General features: G+C 35.8%; 1 protein-coding gene across 1 annotated transcript in view; it reads left to right on the forward strand.

Moving 5' to 3' along the window:
* Positions 1 to 16,110, forward strand: part of ACAA2 (acetyl-CoA acyltransferase 2) — a 28,938-nt gene extending 12,828 nt beyond the window's left edge. Inside the window, exons 3-10 of the mRNA XM_050767761.1 lie at positions 2,401 to 2,529; positions 4,131 to 4,247; positions 5,578 to 5,725; positions 7,545 to 7,720; positions 8,269 to 8,398; positions 12,514 to 12,584; positions 14,315 to 14,469; positions 15,698 to 16,110. Of these exons, the coding sequence (XP_050623718.1) occupies positions 2,401 to 2,529; positions 4,131 to 4,247; positions 5,578 to 5,725; positions 7,545 to 7,720; positions 8,269 to 8,398; positions 12,514 to 12,584; positions 14,315 to 14,469; positions 15,698 to 15,782 (1,011 nt within the window). The 3' untranslated portion in view covers positions 15,783 to 16,110. The remainder of the gene's footprint in view (positions 1 to 2,400; positions 2,530 to 4,130; positions 4,248 to 5,577; positions 5,726 to 7,544; positions 7,721 to 8,268; positions 8,399 to 12,513; positions 12,585 to 14,314; positions 14,470 to 15,697) is intronic.
* Positions 16,111 to 16,522: the final 412 nt, after the last annotated feature.

Raw genomic sequence — 16,522 nt, forward strand, 5'->3', positions numbered from 1 at the left:
ATACAAACATTTATTGGATACCTAGTTAGAGGCTATTATAGGTGCTATGGTACCCAAGGTGGACTAAAAGGAGGTAATAATCTAATGAAAAAGATTACATATATATAGATATTTATAGAGATATATATATATTTGATCAGTTTCTATATCTTTCATATATACACATATGTATATATGATATATATATTTAAAGATGTCAATGATGTGATCATTGCTAAAGGAAAGAGAATGACAATGGACACAGAAATCACTAGGCCTTGCATTTGAACTTGATTCTGTTCATATTGCCATTGTGTTATCTTCACATGCAGAAAAAGCAGCGACTTTTTTTCTTTGGCAGTTATGTCTGTTGAACCTAAAATATTTTCGTAAAGAATTCTCGATATTGTCTTTTGTTATTTTTATTTTATTTTGTAGCTTTTACCTCTGACCTAAGAAGGCATTAGAACAGATTAAATAGAAATTGGATACTTTTGGTTTTTGTGTTTTCTAGAATTTTAAAGTTTTCCTTCTAAAATATTTTTTTTTTCCCAGCATGTATTCTCTCAAACTTTATAACACAAAGTCACTCTAAATAGTATTAGTTTAATTGTGTTTGTGCCTCTGTTCCTAAAGACAGTTTTTCTTGCCTTAAGTTTTCTGTCAGGCCAAGATAGAGTTTTCTTGTAAGGATGTTAAGTGCTTAACAGGTAAATATTTGGGGTTAGGCCTTTATGGTTAAGAGAGAACAGAATATGCTTTGAATGACATTTGACAAATACCACAAAGCTGCTTTTCTAATTGAGTTTAATATTATTAAATATCATTTGGAATAAATGAGTTTTACTTATTTTTTAAGAAACAATGAAATCCAATGTGGATTCTTTTTCTTTTTCTTCCCTAATTACCCTGGCTAGAATCTCCGATGTTGAATAGAAGTTATAAGAAACGGATATCTTTGTCTTATTCCTGATTATAGGGGGAAAGCATCTGGCCTTTCACGTTTACGTATGATGATAGCTGTGGATTTTTTATAGATTCCCTTTGTCAGATTGAGAAAGTTGCCATCTGTTCCTAGTTTGTTCAGTGTTTTTGTCATAAAAGGGTGTTGGATTTTGTCAAATGCTTTTTCTGTTGACTGAGATGATCGTGTAAATCTTTTTTATTCTGTTGATATGCAATATTTGACAAACCTTGGCAAAAGAATATCCATTGACCAAGAAGTTTTTTAATGACATTAATTTGTAAAATAATTTCATCTCAGTCAACAAATGAAAGTTAGTAGATTAATTGATGTTATACTGAGTTCCTCCCAGTTTCATCTGCATTCAAAACCCTTAACTTATAAATGTACTGAATTTGTTGAGTTTTGAAAAACTTGAAACCTACACAAAAGTTAAAAGAATAGTACAATGAACATCCTAAAACCCTGTACCTTGATAGACCAATTTTTTACAATTTGTCAGACTTGTTTTTGCTGTTGCTAACATCCTCCAAAACAGGCTGTTAATATTTTTGGTTGTTACTGTTTTTTTTTTTTTTTAAGGCATTCTTTTTATTCAAAGTGTGGTTCTTGGACTAGCAACATCAGCTTCACCAGGGAAATGGTTAGAGATGCAGAATCTCAGGCAGACATAGACCTGCTGATTCAGAACCTACATTTTATTATAACAAGATGCCCCTGTATGCATTTTAAAGTTTGGGGAGCGGTGGTCTACTCCTACCTCTTACTCTCCTGACCAATCATTCATCTGTCTTCTCCCTAAGTATGCAGTCCTCAGCCTGTTTTACATTAGAATTACTTGGGATGCTTTTTAAAAGTGACTACTGATGCCCAGGCCCCACCTCCAGCCTTTCTGGTTTAATTGATTTGCTTAGGAACTTGAGCATGAGTATGTAATAAAGCTTCCTAGGTTATTCCAGCCTGCAACCAAGGTTGAGAACCACAGCCTCAGATACTTCCTCTGTTAAGGAGCATACTACTTTAGGATAGCCTATTCCATTTTTAAATAACTCTAATTGTTATAAATTTCTGTCTTATATTAAGGACTTAGTGGGATTTCTCTAAGTGGCAATTATCTTTAATATATTTGAAAACCAATTGACTATGGTTACACATTATGAATATATTTAAATAATACCATTGAACCATACACTTAAAAATGGTTAAAATGGTAAATTGTGTTATGTGTATTTTACCCCAATAAAAAAATAGAAAAAAACCCTATTGACTATAGTTTTTAGTCAAATTGTAAACATGTATTAGATATAATATGCTGTACTTAGATGTATTTTGTCCTACCTTAGAGCCATATAGTTTATCATTTTTGATAGATTGCCAACATTTCCATGTATTTGGTGCTTGTTCTTAATTACTAGATTTATAGAGGATATTATTTTTATTTTCCTTCTCTCTTCTAGAGTTCTTCAAATGCTATATATTTGGCAAGGCATGTGGGTTTGCGTGTGGGAGTCCCAAAGGAGACCCCAGCTCTCACGATTAATAGGCTCTGTGGTTCTGGTTTCCAGTCCATTGTGAATGGATGTCAGGTATGGACAACATTTTTTTAAATTCTCTGAAAATATGTTAATAGTTACTAGAAGAAATGTCCCACTGCAATATAACACTTTAGCTTTAGGGAGGATTGCTTGAGCCCTGGAGGTCAAGTCAACCACGATCATACCACTGCACTCCAGCCATGGGCAACAGAGTGAGACCCTGTCTCCAAAAAAAAAGAAAGAAAAAAAAGCTAATAATGAACCTGAAAGTGGAATAAGCTTGTCACAAAAGGACAAATACTGTATGTTTAAGGACAAATACTGTATGTTTCTACTTCTTTGAGATACCTAGAGTAGTCAAATTCATAGAGATAGAAAGTAGAATGGTGTTCCCGGGGGCTGGTGAGGGAAAGTTAGTGTTTAATGGATATGGAGTTTGTTTTGCAAGACGAAGAGCGTTCTGGAGATGGGTGGTGGTAATGGTTGCATCACACTATGAATACACTTAATGCCACTGACCTGTACACTTAAAAATGGTTAAAATTGTATTATATACATATATACTTTACTACAATATTTTTAAAAGTTAATATGTTCATCATTCTTTTCAAGTGCTTCCTACATGCTAGGCACCCTGCTAGATTTACATTCAATATCTCACTTAATCTTACAACCATCCTATGAAGCAAGAACTATTATTATTCTCATTTTACAGGCAAGGAAACTGATTATTAAAGCCATTAAGGTTACTGAGTCGTAGAATTTGAACCCAGGTCTGTGAGCGTTAACTGTGAGGCACTGAATAAAGACTGTGAGGCAAGCAGGAACTCTCAAGAATTTAGGAGAGGATAAGGAAATGTGTTTTATTTCAAAGGAAGTGAATGATGCTGTTAGAAATACAAACTAGTTTGACCTTTTTAAAGGATGGTTGGTTAAATACATTTGTTTCTTGGAACACAGGGAAGAGAGTAAAGTGAAATTCAATTTCATTTGTAAAAGTCTTCATTTTATTACAAACAAAATAAGAGACAGAGGCGTATTTTAATAAACAATTTTCACATTAATTTGTTTCTATAACGATATATCTTAAATACGGACCTCATTTTTCTTAGTAATAATTTTAAGAAACATCAGGTTTTCTTAGAGGCTCATTATTTGCTGCTTTTCTGAGAAAGGCAAACAGTGGAAAGTGTTGGAAGAATGAAATGATTTCCTTGTTATGAGCCACCTAGATTGAACTAGTTCTTGTAAATCTCTGGTCTCGTTCGGATACCTCCATTAATGGGATAAATTTTTCTTTTGCCTTTTTAAAGGGTTTGTCCTTTATTATCTGCTGTACATTTATGCCAGATATTAATATCTCTGTTGATTTTCAAGGTTTATATTGTGTTAAGTATTACTATTCTTAGCCAAATGTAGGTAGGGCCTGTTACTCAGGCAAACATGATTGAAACCTTTTAGTTTTCTCCCCCTACGTCTTGGTAATGGATACGTTAGCGTTTGCTTTACAGTTACTTTAAAAGCATTTCCTTTTGAGACACTGTAAGCTAGGGTACAATATTTGTTGTATTTACCATTAATTTGTAAAATCAGTATGTTTCTTAATACATTGGGTACGGTTAAAGGAGTTTTTATTGTTTGTTTTTAAATAGGAAATTTGTGTTAAAGACGCTGAAGTTGTTTTATGTGGAGGAACCGAAAGCATGAGCCAAGCTCCCTACTGTGTCAGAAATGTGCGTTTTGGAACCAAGCTGGGATCAGATATCAAGGTTGGAACCATAAAAATTTAAAAGAATTAGTTCTTATTAGCATTATATAAGTAATTTTAACAATGTACCTTTTTATGGGAGTGAAAACTAATTTTGATACCAATTTTGTTGATGAGGATTGGCAAGATATGAATGATTAGAAGTTTGTAAACTATTTCAAAACTCTATTTTGGTTGTTAGTTTTGACATTTTTAACCCATATGAAATTAGATTCTATCTCAGCAGACCTCTAGTAGTATAATTATCCTGTGTAAGTGGCCATAGGCATGGGAGAGATGGAGGAAGGGAAGAAGTGGATTAAAAAGATAGACAAAAGGGTGAATTAATCTCCCTACTAAACAATAAGTAATCTGAGTAATTAAATCTTTAATGTGACTTATAGAAGTTTTATTTCTGGGACAATCTCAGAATAGATTTCTTCTTCATCACACAAAACATCTTTGAATACAGATTATATTGTCCCAAATCAAACAAAAACTGATTTTATCTTTGAGAGCTACAACTTGAGAATGATAGTACAATACTGATAAAGAATTATGTTTTCTTCTCATTCCCATGTGAAAGGGCTACTGACATTTTATATTTTTTAGCATTTTCAATAGTAATGTTTGACTTACACTGTTCACCCGGTTTCTCACCTGACCTTTTTGAAAGTTGAAAGAAATGAGACTTAAGAGAATCTATGTGGATTTTAGCCATGAAACACATTTGAGATATCCTTTATAAAGACAAGTCAGTGAGTCAAACATTGATGACACAGCAAAATGGGACACACTTAGCAGAGACTCTAACTACTTGAATAATAATTAACAACCTTTCTGTGACTCTGAGAGCCTGTCCCAAGTTCTTTTCAGCCTCATAGTAACTGATAGAACCAGCTATTCCTGTCACTGAGGCACAGGATGAGAAAGATATACTCTTTATTACAGAACTCAGGGCTGGTTTACAAAGGTGCCTATAAGAAAACATTGCATGAAGACTCATTGTCAGGTTTTCTACAAAATATGACCTTGAGGATTTAGTTTTTGATTATAGGGTAACTTCTGTGATCTCACCATGCACGTCTAGTCCTGTTGGCTGTTCTTAGACCCATATTTAGAGAGGGACAGAGAATGTGTGCATTTTATTGTGTGACATTGAATGTTCTCAAAAACATTGCATGTTTTTAGAAAATATCCCAGAACCGAATAGGAATATGAAAATAGTAAATGGTTATCAGAAAGTCTTAATTTTACTTTTGTTTATTGGAAGTGTTATTTAAAGAACTTATGATATATTACTTTTAAAAGGTAATGCCTTAACAAGTCACTTTATTAATGTCTTTTAATAGCTGGAAGATTCTTTATGGGCGGGATTAACAGATCAGCATGTCCAGCTCCCCATGGCAATGACTGCAGAGAATCTTGCTGTAAAACACAAAATAAGCAGAGAAGAATGTGACAAATATGCCCTGCAGTCACAGCAGAGATGGAAAGCTGGTGAGTGAAATTGGAAAATATCAGTATCTATAGAATAAATATCTATAGGAAATATTTTCATCATTTCTATTATGGTTATATAATATTTACAAATCATACCTTTAAGAATTATTACATCTTTTCATTATTTGTTTTTAGATGATTAGATATTTTATTAATTATTGCAAAATTAACTGGGAATTTCTGTTTTGAAAAAGTTAATACTACTTAAAAAGTGGTATTGCTACTTGACCCTAGATGGACCCTTGAATTTTGTGCTGAACTGGTCCTGTTGTCAGTAGAACATGCTGAGGAATATGATACACTCTGTCAGAGGTGATAGCTCACTGTGAACTGGAATATAGAGGATGTCCTCTCCCACAAGCCATATCATAATCATAAGAAGGGGTAATGTGTTTGGAAAAGACCCACTGGGTCTTTTATGCTTTCCTTCTCGCATTCCTAATTAAGAATCATTGTACCTGACTCGGAGACTTAGAACTAGTCTGAGACTCTAGTTAGAGTGCCCTGGTGTAGCACAGCAGGTTGCTATAGCGCCAGTCCAAAACAGGCAATGTGACAGCAGTTCAAGAAATGTGATATTTTAAAAATTAAACTGTTAAAGCAAGTGGAAACTCTTATTTAGGAGTATTAAATGCTTGAAGTAATGAGGATAAAGTCCATCTTAGCATTTCAGAAGGATAAGTGGAATAGAGCTGATGCCATCCAACTCATCTGTGTTTTTTTAGTTATATGTTCATAGTAGAAGAGGATTGGTCTGGAAGTCAAGAGTTATCAGTTCTGTTTCTACTTCTACCATGCACAAGTTATCAAGCTCAGTCAAATCATTTATTCACTGAACCTCTGTAAAATAGAGATAACAATATTTGCTTTCCCTATTTATCTAATAAGGTTGTTGTAAAATCACTAAGGGCATACAAAGAAAGTATTTTGCCAATTGTAAAGTGATACCCAAATTAGGTTAGTATGATTCCTGACCCTATTTCCGAAGCTGTAGATTACTACAGTACATTCTAGTCAGTGGAGGTCAAAGTAGGTAAGATGTTTTACTTATAATTGTATTAGTGATTGCTCCCATAATTTCTTCGTGTTGCCTATCACTGTTAAGTTTGTTAGATTACTTTGTGGCATAGATAACTTAGTAACTTTTTAATTGCTTATCTCACCAAAAGAAGTTTAAAAGGGGCATTAAATCCACTTAGTGCCTTTACGTCTATAGCTAACAGACAAATGCTGCTAACACTCTTAGCAGTACCTGGTTAAAAAAAAATTGTAGTGAAGAAATTAAAATATAATTTTTAAAAATATAATTTTTAAAAGATGCAAAATACATCTACATAAACACATGATGGTATCATGAATCCTCCAATATGGATGATAAGTTGTGTAAGTAAGTAGTAAAGACTCAGGCTGAGTGCAGTGGCTCGCATCTGTAATCCCAGCACTTTGGGAGGCAAGGAGGGCGAATCATGAGGTCATGAGTTCGAGACTAGCGTGGCCAACATGGTGAAACCCCGTCTTTACTAAAAATATAAAAAAATTAGCCGGGCATGCTGGTGAGCGCCTATAATCCCAGCTACTGGGGAGGCTGAGGCAGGAGAATTGCTTGAACCCGGGAGGCGGAGGTTGCAGTGAGCTGAGACTGTGCCATTGCACTCCAGCCCGGGCGTCAATGCAAGACTCCATCTTAAAAATAAATAAATAATAAAGACTCAATTTTAAAGTAGACTGTGAGGAAAGGGTAGATCAGAAATTGAATATGTTTGACTTATATTCATGTTTCTTTTATTCTTATGATAGTCTTTCTACTATTTTTCAGCTAATGATGCTGGCTACTTTAATGATGAAATGGCACCAATTGAAGTGAAGACAAAGAAAGGAAAACAGACAATGCAGGTAGACGAGCATGCTCGGCCCCAAACCACCCTGGAACAGTTACAGAAACTTCCTCCAGTATTCAAGAAAGATGGAACTGTCACTGCAGGGAATGCATCGGTTGGTATCACCACACAGATTAGCTTCAATTCTTCCTGATGTGTTCAACGCAAGATAATCATGAAGTATCTTGTAAATACTTTTTATGCCAGTCTTTAGTTGTTTAGCTTAAACTAATAGTGTTCATATTCAATCAATGTAGGTTTTCATAGTCCCACACAAAATCTTTTCATATTTATATAATACTCTTCTGATTTCTTAGTTTTTTCCAAACTAAGACATTTCGGAAACAAATCTAACTGGCTTATTTTGGTTTTCAAACTTTTTTTTCTCATGCATACAGTTCATCGTATTTTTTCTTACATCTACTCACATCTAGAAAGAAGTTTTTCCTTGACACCCTTTTCCTTTTTCTTTAGTAAAGTTGTGTTCTGTGCCTTAAAAAATCTCCTTCATCCACCAGAGTACCACTTTTCTAGTTGTTATCTCAGATTGTGCACTGGCTTCCTATGTCCTGCCATATTCCTGATACTACTACTCCATTAGTTCAAACCTTGATTAACTGGATTATTTTAGCCTTTAGTTATTCTAGTATTTTTATTTTCAAGGGGATAGCTGATGGTGCTGGAGCTGTTATCATAGCTAGTGAAGATGCTGTTAAGAAGCATAACTTCACACCACTGGCAAGAATTGTGGGCTACTTTGTATCTGGATGTGATCCCTCTATCATGGGTATTGGTAAGTTTGTAGTAAAACAAACCGGTTCTATAATATTTCTGGAGATAAGTCTTCTTTGGCATTTAGAGTCCTGAAAAAGTGGCCAAACCAAGGTCACCTGTAGAGAAAAGAAGATTGGTGATCAGTTTAAATAAAAAATCTTTATGAAGAACTATCCTAGACACAATAGAAAAACCAAGACCGTGTAAACTCCATGGAGGAAGTAATCATATCTTAGTGTCCATTTGAGATTTAAAAAATCAACACACAGTAATCATATCTTATTGTTCCTTTGAGAGTTTAGAAATCAACACACAGAAAATAACAGAAATAATCGAAACAGAAACGTGATCCTGACAAGATAAAATAAATTATGAGATGGGAGAAATCCTGGGGTGAAATAGAGAAGGCTGTGTGGAGAAGGTGGTACCACAGCTCCTTGCTGGTTGTTTTACACACAATGAAAGTACCTCATTCAGTCTTCCCACGTCTCTAGTAAGGGAGACTTCTTTGTGAATTAGAAAATTGAGGCTTAGGGAGGTTGTCTTGTAAGGTTCCAAATCAGTAAGTGACAGCCAGGGTATGAATCCAAGTCTGAAATCAAGTGCTCTCTTCACTGTGAGTTAAACGCATAGTCTCAGGAAGTCAAAATAATATTCCTCTTGCTCAGGTGAGTATTAGCAAAATAAAGACTTATAAATAATTATTTAGATTGGTAAAGTACTAGCTGGAAAAAATTTGGAACTCTATTGCTGGATGCACTACTAGGAACCACACATGATGCTGAATTTTAATAGTTCATGTCATTCTCTGGGGGAACAGGGAACCAATTAGTTGCCTCACTTGGAAAAATAAAATTTGGTGCTCAGTAACTTTGATCTATCCCACCTACATACAACCTCCCACTCTAAGGAAAAGCCTGCCCTAGGGTACAGATTTCAGATTGTTTAGCCCTTTTTTGAGTAACTAAATTGTTTTGAGGTAGGTTCCAAGAGAGAAGGAGGAGAACCTGTTACCAACCTGTCATCTCAGAGATCCTTCAGTGTAAGCCTACGGGTTCTACTTGAACAATACCACTTACGCTGATTTGGGATTAATACTCAACCATATTTGCTGCCATGTCCCTTAGAGAAGACATATTTCTGTATAGAATTCCTAAGAAAGCTGGCATGTTCATAGCTTGTCGTCTCTCACTATGTGTCTCAAATTTATGTCAGCAAGAACTGCAAGATATTTTGACACCTGTGAAAAGTCAATCTTAGAAGCTTATTAGCTTTCGGCTATCCACTATTGGCAAAACATAACTTTTGTCTTAGAAATGGAAGGTGGTGGAAAAATTAAACATCCATATGTTGTTATGGCATTTATTATTTTGATATCTAGGGCAGTGGTTCCCAACCCCAGATGATTGTCAAAATCCGCTCATAATCCCACACCTTTAGATTTTGTTTCAGTAGGTTCAGAGTGGAGCCCAAGAGCAGAGCTGGGTTTTGTTTTTTGTTTTGTTTAGTTTTGTTATTTTTTGACACAGAGTCACTTTGTCACCCAGGCTGGAGTGCAGTGGCGTGATCTCAGCTCACTGCAACCTCTGCCTCCCGGGTTCAAGTGATTCTCCTGCCTCACCCTCCCCAGTAGCTGGGATTACAGGTGCCCACCACCACACATGGCTAATTTCTGTATTTTTAGTAGAGACAGTTTCACCACATTGGCCAGGCTGGTCTCAAACTCCTGACCTCAGGTGATCCACCCGCCTCAGCCTCCCAAAGTGCTGGGATTACAGGCGTGAGCCACCACGCCCAGCACAAGAGCAGAGTTCTTTTGGTTTTTTTTTTTCCCATACACCTAGTGCTTTTGATGATCAAACAAATATATGTGACATGGGTTGGTTATTTAATACTTCTTTTACAGTTTAACCGTATTTAATAGGTTCTGATAGATTAGCATAGCCAGTGAGCAAAGAAAGGGTTGTTTTCCTTCCTTCTGTTCCTGGGCCTGAATATTTGCCCTAAAATACAAAGAATGCCACTGTGGTAGGACTGTCATTTTTCCTCAGGGCTTGAACAGAGCTGTACATTCCAGGTGTCCCACAGTGTCAGCTGCCCCCTTCATCTAGAAGCTTGTCTGTCACTTGTGTGTAGTGATGGGATTAAACAAGGTAACTACTTGAAGCATCCCAGATGAATAAGCGGGGAGAATAAGTTGTTGAGTATCAACTGGTTTGTTAATCTAACTTACTTACAAGAATAGTGGTCCTCAGTCCTATGATTACCTAACAACTAGCAATCCTTAGCCCTGCAGAATAGCTGCAGACCAAAAAAAAAAAGTGGGGGAAAGCCATGACTTGAAGAGAATAGTAGTGTTCTGAGGAAGTACACAGCTATAGAAAGACAGCACTCCCTGGAATTCCTCAGGGGTGGGCAATGGTAGAGGGTGGTGGGCGGAACTTTGAGCCTCTTCAGCTGGAGCAGTTCTGGCATTATCTATTACTCGGCTTCCTTATGCAAAAAGAATCCTGATGCTTAAAGAGAAAAAGGTTGAAAACCAATTCAGAGCATTATTGATGAGTAGCTTGATGCCCAGAGAGATGCACAAAGTTGCATAGCTATTAGTGACAGGAAACAGGACTAGTAATAAGGTCTCCTTTTCCTAACAAGAATACTAAACCTTCTTGAGTCCCAGTAAATAACAGTGGTCTGGGAAGAGTCCTTTAAAAATCAAGTTAGGGCCTAGCGTATTGTTATGGTGGATTCTGAGTTAAAGTGAACATACTGAGTCACGCTTGCTGTGTTGTTTATGCAGACAAGGAAGTGTGTACAGTGGTCTGAACATTGTCTACCTTTTATGTATCTGTCACCACTGTTAGCTACTTCATCCCCTGACCAGGCTGGATAACTGATGCTTTACTACTGAATACCCATCTCATTTTCACATTTTCATGCTTTAGACATACAAAGAGAATCTGGAATTGGATCCTGTAGTAAATCAGTAGCCACATGAAACTGGCATTTTAAATTGAAATGCATTACCTGGACAGTCCTAATCAATAAGCACACGGTTTGTTGTCCAAAGAGCATTTTAACTGCGTGACAAAATAAATATTATATTTAGGTTTCATTATACCTTTCTTGTAAATACTGATTTTTGTGAAACTTGATGCTGAATATTTGACTACTTGCATTCAGCAGAACATACCACATATTTTTCTTTGTAGACATTTTTGGCAGTTTCATTCTTCAAGAACAAATAGAAAAGTAGATAATCATCTCTACCCAAATTTTTTACCTTTTGGAAAAAAATATGGATTTCCTTAAATTATGAGCAATATTAAACTCTCATTAGATCATCAGAAATCTGGGAGCTAAAGTTCATTTCAGAAGTCTTATTAGATGGCATTGCATTTCTTAAATTAGAAGTTATGTTTTATTTAAATTTTCTGCCTACCCTTGGAGTTGTAAACATCACCTTACTTGATAAAACCTTCCCTGAAGTGCCTTGTAGCTTCCCATCTCTCTGTGCCCATGTGGCGATACTGCTGCTATTTCTTGCCTTTTATCCAAATGGGCCTGAAAATTCAGAGTGTAGCCACAGTAACTTCTGTGCTATGAATGCATATGGCTTGGCTCCCAGGAGAGCACTCACTCTGCCTTGGTCTTTGATATCAATTATGATCTATTAATATAACTGACTATAAAATCCCATATATGATTCCTTTGGCTGTTTTAAATCTTAAAGCTGTTTATGGTAGAACTTTTCATGTAATTCTTTTATCTGCAGTTTGAATGTATAAACAACTTTTCACCTTGGTTCCAGTTTATTTTTATTATTATTATTATTTTTTTTTAAGAGACCGGGTCTTGCTGTGTTGCCAGGCTGGTCTTGAACTCCTGGCCTAAAGTGATCCTCCCACCTCAGCCTCCCCAAGTACTGAGATTACAGGCATGAGCCACCATGCCCGGGCCCTTTTTCTGCCTCTTTATTGTCACTTCATTTAATAGGTACTGTCAAGATAGTAAGGTTTGTGGCTACTAATAATTGCTGCATTATTTCTTCCTTACTTGGAAAGAAGGAGAAGCTTGATACATAAATATAAGATGACATTTATTTCTATATTTTTATAGAAGATTTTTATTATATAGGTCCTGTCCCTGCTATCAGTGGAGCACTGAAGAAAGCAGGACTGAGTCTTAAGGACATGGATTTGGTAGAGGTAAGTGTTCTTTCTTTTTTTACAACATGAATAAACCATGTACTTCTATAGCATAAATGACTTTAATTTGGTCTCATTGCTCTTTGAATTTCATTGTAGTTAGCCTTTCCAAATGATGTACATCTAAATAAATAGTACCTTCATTAGATGCCTTGTGTTGATCCTTTTCCCCACCTGGTTAAAATGCTTTACTTTTATTTGAATATTCAAACTGCCTGATTTCTCCTACTAAAGTATAAATTCCTGGAAATTTCTTACTACTGTATAAAACTCTGTTACATTTTAGACTATTAACATCCCTGTTGAATATTATATAAGGTGGGAGAAAAGTAACTTTAACTTAATTTAATAAAGTAAAGAAATGTAAAATAATTGACATAATAGAAAAGCCATATCTAGTACCAAATCTACAAGTTTCTTGCCCTTCTCCCCAAATAGAGCCCCCTCCCTTAAATGTATCTAAATGTATCTTTGGCTTTTATACGATAGTCATAGCTTGATTTCGGATGCACCTATCATAATTTTTGACACTAGAACTTAAATTTATTGAGTGATCTCTTTTTAAATGTTGTATTAGCACTAAAGTGTCTTCAGCATTTAGCATAATTAAAAGAAGAGGTGGAGAAACAAAGATGGTTATATACGTTCCACACTTTTGGAGTATTTGAAAATTTTAGGTGATTAAGCATGTGATGTTGGCATTGGGAAATAACTAACAGAACAAAGGAAATCTGACTATATTTAATTCAATAGAGAAGGCGTAGGCACAGGTGTGATTTCCTCTATGATAATCTCTCACATAGGAAACCATGATTTCAGACAAGTGGTTTATCCTTAAATCTCTTCTACTTTTAGTAGATCACAGATCAGAGCCTCAAAGAGGCTGCTTAATTTATTATATTTGTGTCAGCAAATAGGTACCACTAAATTTCTCACTTTAGACTTCACATTTAAAACTATTGAAGTATATCTACTCTGGAAAGTTGTTCGTAATCATTTGTAAATGTATACATTCTCAAGGACATAACTCAGAACAGTTTTCCTAGGTTCAGAAGCCTAGTTTCACTACCTAGTCTAGGTCTCTTAGTATCTCCTTGAAGATGGCTCTGTAGAGTAGAAAGATAATGGTGGATCTCAGCACAAATGAGGCACCATCTTGAGAGACCACAGAGTATAGTAGGAAAGAGCACAGAATGAATTTTATCCCAACTCTGCAAAAGTTACCTTTCTTAGAATGAGTTTCCTTATCTATAAAGTTCCTGAATTAAGATCATATGATAATACAGTACTATAAACTTGAAGTAAGGTAATTGCAAGTTTGGGTAAGTATAATATGATACTTTTCAGTTCTGCCACATTGTGAATTTAAAGAGTTCAAAGAATACACACAGGGTCACACCCTAACAAATGATATAGCCAATATTTGAACCATCCATCCAGTTCTAAAACCTGTGGACTTTCTACAATATCCCACTGTGTCTGGTATGTGTCAATTTACGGGATTACTGAGAATTTCCTCTAAGGGATGCATTTGACTAAAATTATTTAGTAAATGCACACATTTCAAACCTGATAGCTTTATACAGAATGACTGTAGATATAATAACTTTGTGAGGTAACTTAAACAGGAAGAAACAGCAGACTTAGCTATTGATAGGACTCGACCATTCTCATTTAAAAATTAGTTTGTGAGTAAGGATTTTTGTTAGTGCTTTAATTTTTGTTTTAAGGTCAATGAAGCTTTTGCTCCCCAGTACTTGGCTGTTGAGAAGAGTTTGGATCTTGACATAAGTAAAACCAATGTGAATGGAGGAGCCATTGCTTTGGGTCACCCACTGGGAGGATCTGGATCAAGAATTACTGCACACCTGGTTCATGAATTAAGGTACTTGCTAGAAATAGCTGCATTTCAGATTTGCTGTTTTTTAGAAATGCATGGGTTTAGGTTTCCCCAAAACACTCCAACATTTTTCATTCTTCATGTCTCCTGCACAGGCTCTTACCAGGAACAAGTTACTTGGGTAGTGCTTTTCATCTGGTCTCTTAGATGAGTCAGTCAGCTTGTTAGTGGCTCTGCACTTAGGAACCAAGCTCTTCCTCTGTGTGTCCAGTCTTTATGCACCACTCAGCTTGTGTTCACTGCATGAGCGGATAATGAGGCCCTGCTTCTCATGGCACGTGTGTTTTAGTGCCAGTTACAGGAGTGAAATAAATTTATTTTAGAAAAAAAAGTACGGAGTGAGTACTGATCTAGATGCCATAATTTATGAAATCTAAGCAAACTGACAATTTGGGTCTGAGCTAAGTTTTTCTTTTCACTGCTTCCAGGGTTCCACAGGAACCTTTTGTGTGTTCGGTACTTTTCAGTTTTGATAGAAGAGCTCCTCCTTCTGGTACTATCTAATTTTGGAACATTCTGCTCTGTTTGTACAAAAATTGCAAACAAAACCAAGTAAGTCAGGCTGAAAAATTACTCTGACTCCCTGTTAGGGCAGGGGAAATGTGACTCTTATTTCACTTAATGATTCACTGAGTTGAAATAGGTGATTGACATATACAGAAGTTTGACACATACAGAAATAATTCCTGGATAATTTTCTCAAAGTCATCATCTTAGGAGTGACGAGTACTTTAAAAGAGTCTAATTTTTATGAAAGGGACATGGATAGTTTCTAAATTATCTGCCCTTTCATAGGGACAAACTTTATTAATTACATTTCTTCTAAGGTGCCATGAGGCTCTCACTGTATAAATTAAAGGAGCTGAATGTTCATCCCCTTCCCCAGCTTCCCCTGTTTATCCAGTTACCTCCTCTTCTCACTTCTTTCCCATAACACATGCAAGCTTGTGTATGTGTTTCAGGTCCTCTAACCCTAAATCCACTCATCTCCTTTTTAGTTTGCCTCCCTTTTTTTTTTTTTTTTTTTTATTAAAAACTTTCAGCTTTCCAAAGTCTTTTCCTGTTGTAATCATACCAATATTGAGGACTGGGGAAAAGATTGAGCAGATGAGCTGAATAAGAATGAATAATGCAAATGGGATTGTTATTAGTTCTATTTAATTAATCTAATTTTTAAATTAGAGTAGATTTCAGTCACTGCTTTCTTTTTCAGACGTCGAGGTGGAAAATATGCCATTGGATCAGCTTGCATTGGAGGCGGCCAAGGTATTGCTGTCATCATTCAGAGCACAGCCTGAAGAGACCAGTGAGCTCACTGTGACCCACTCTTACTCTGCTTGGCCAGGCCACAGTAAAACAAGTGACCTTCAGAGCAGCTGCCACAACTGGCCATGCCCTGCCATTGAAACAGCGATTGCATTTGATCAAGCCATGGTGACACAAAAATACATTGATCATCAATAGGAGCCCATGCTAGAAGTACATTCTCTCAGATTTGTACCAGTGAAATATGATTTCTGAACTAAAGAAGACATTAAAAGAAATTGTATTCTTGCCAAGTAACCACCACTTCTGCCTTAGGTAATATGATTATAAGGAAATCAAATAAATGTTGCCTTAACTTCAGTTAATGTTTTCCTGTCATTTATATTTTTTAAAATGTTAAATTGTGATAAAATACATATTACATAAACTTTACCATCTGAACCCTTTTTTAGCGTACAATTCACTGGCATTAAGTACATTCACATTTTTGTACAAACATCACCACTTTGTATCTACAGAACTTTTTCAATCATCACACACGGAAACAATAACTCCTCCTTCCCCCATCCCCTGACAACCACCAGTGTATTTTGTCTCTATCGATTTGATGACTCTAGGTACCTTATAAGTGAAATTATAAATATTTGTCCTTTTGTGACTGGCTTATTTTACTTTATATAATGTTCTCAAGATTCAGCCACCTTATGTTGTAGCATGTGTCAGAATTTCCTTCTTTTTAAAGGCTGAATAATATTCTGCTGTATGTATAAAC

The sequence above is a fragment of the Macaca thibetana genome, chromosome 18 (genome assembly GCF_024542745.1).
Source record: "Macaca thibetana thibetana isolate TM-01 chromosome 18, ASM2454274v1, whole genome shotgun sequence".
Lineage (NCBI taxonomy): Eukaryota > Metazoa > Chordata > Mammalia > Primates > Cercopithecidae > Macaca > Macaca thibetana.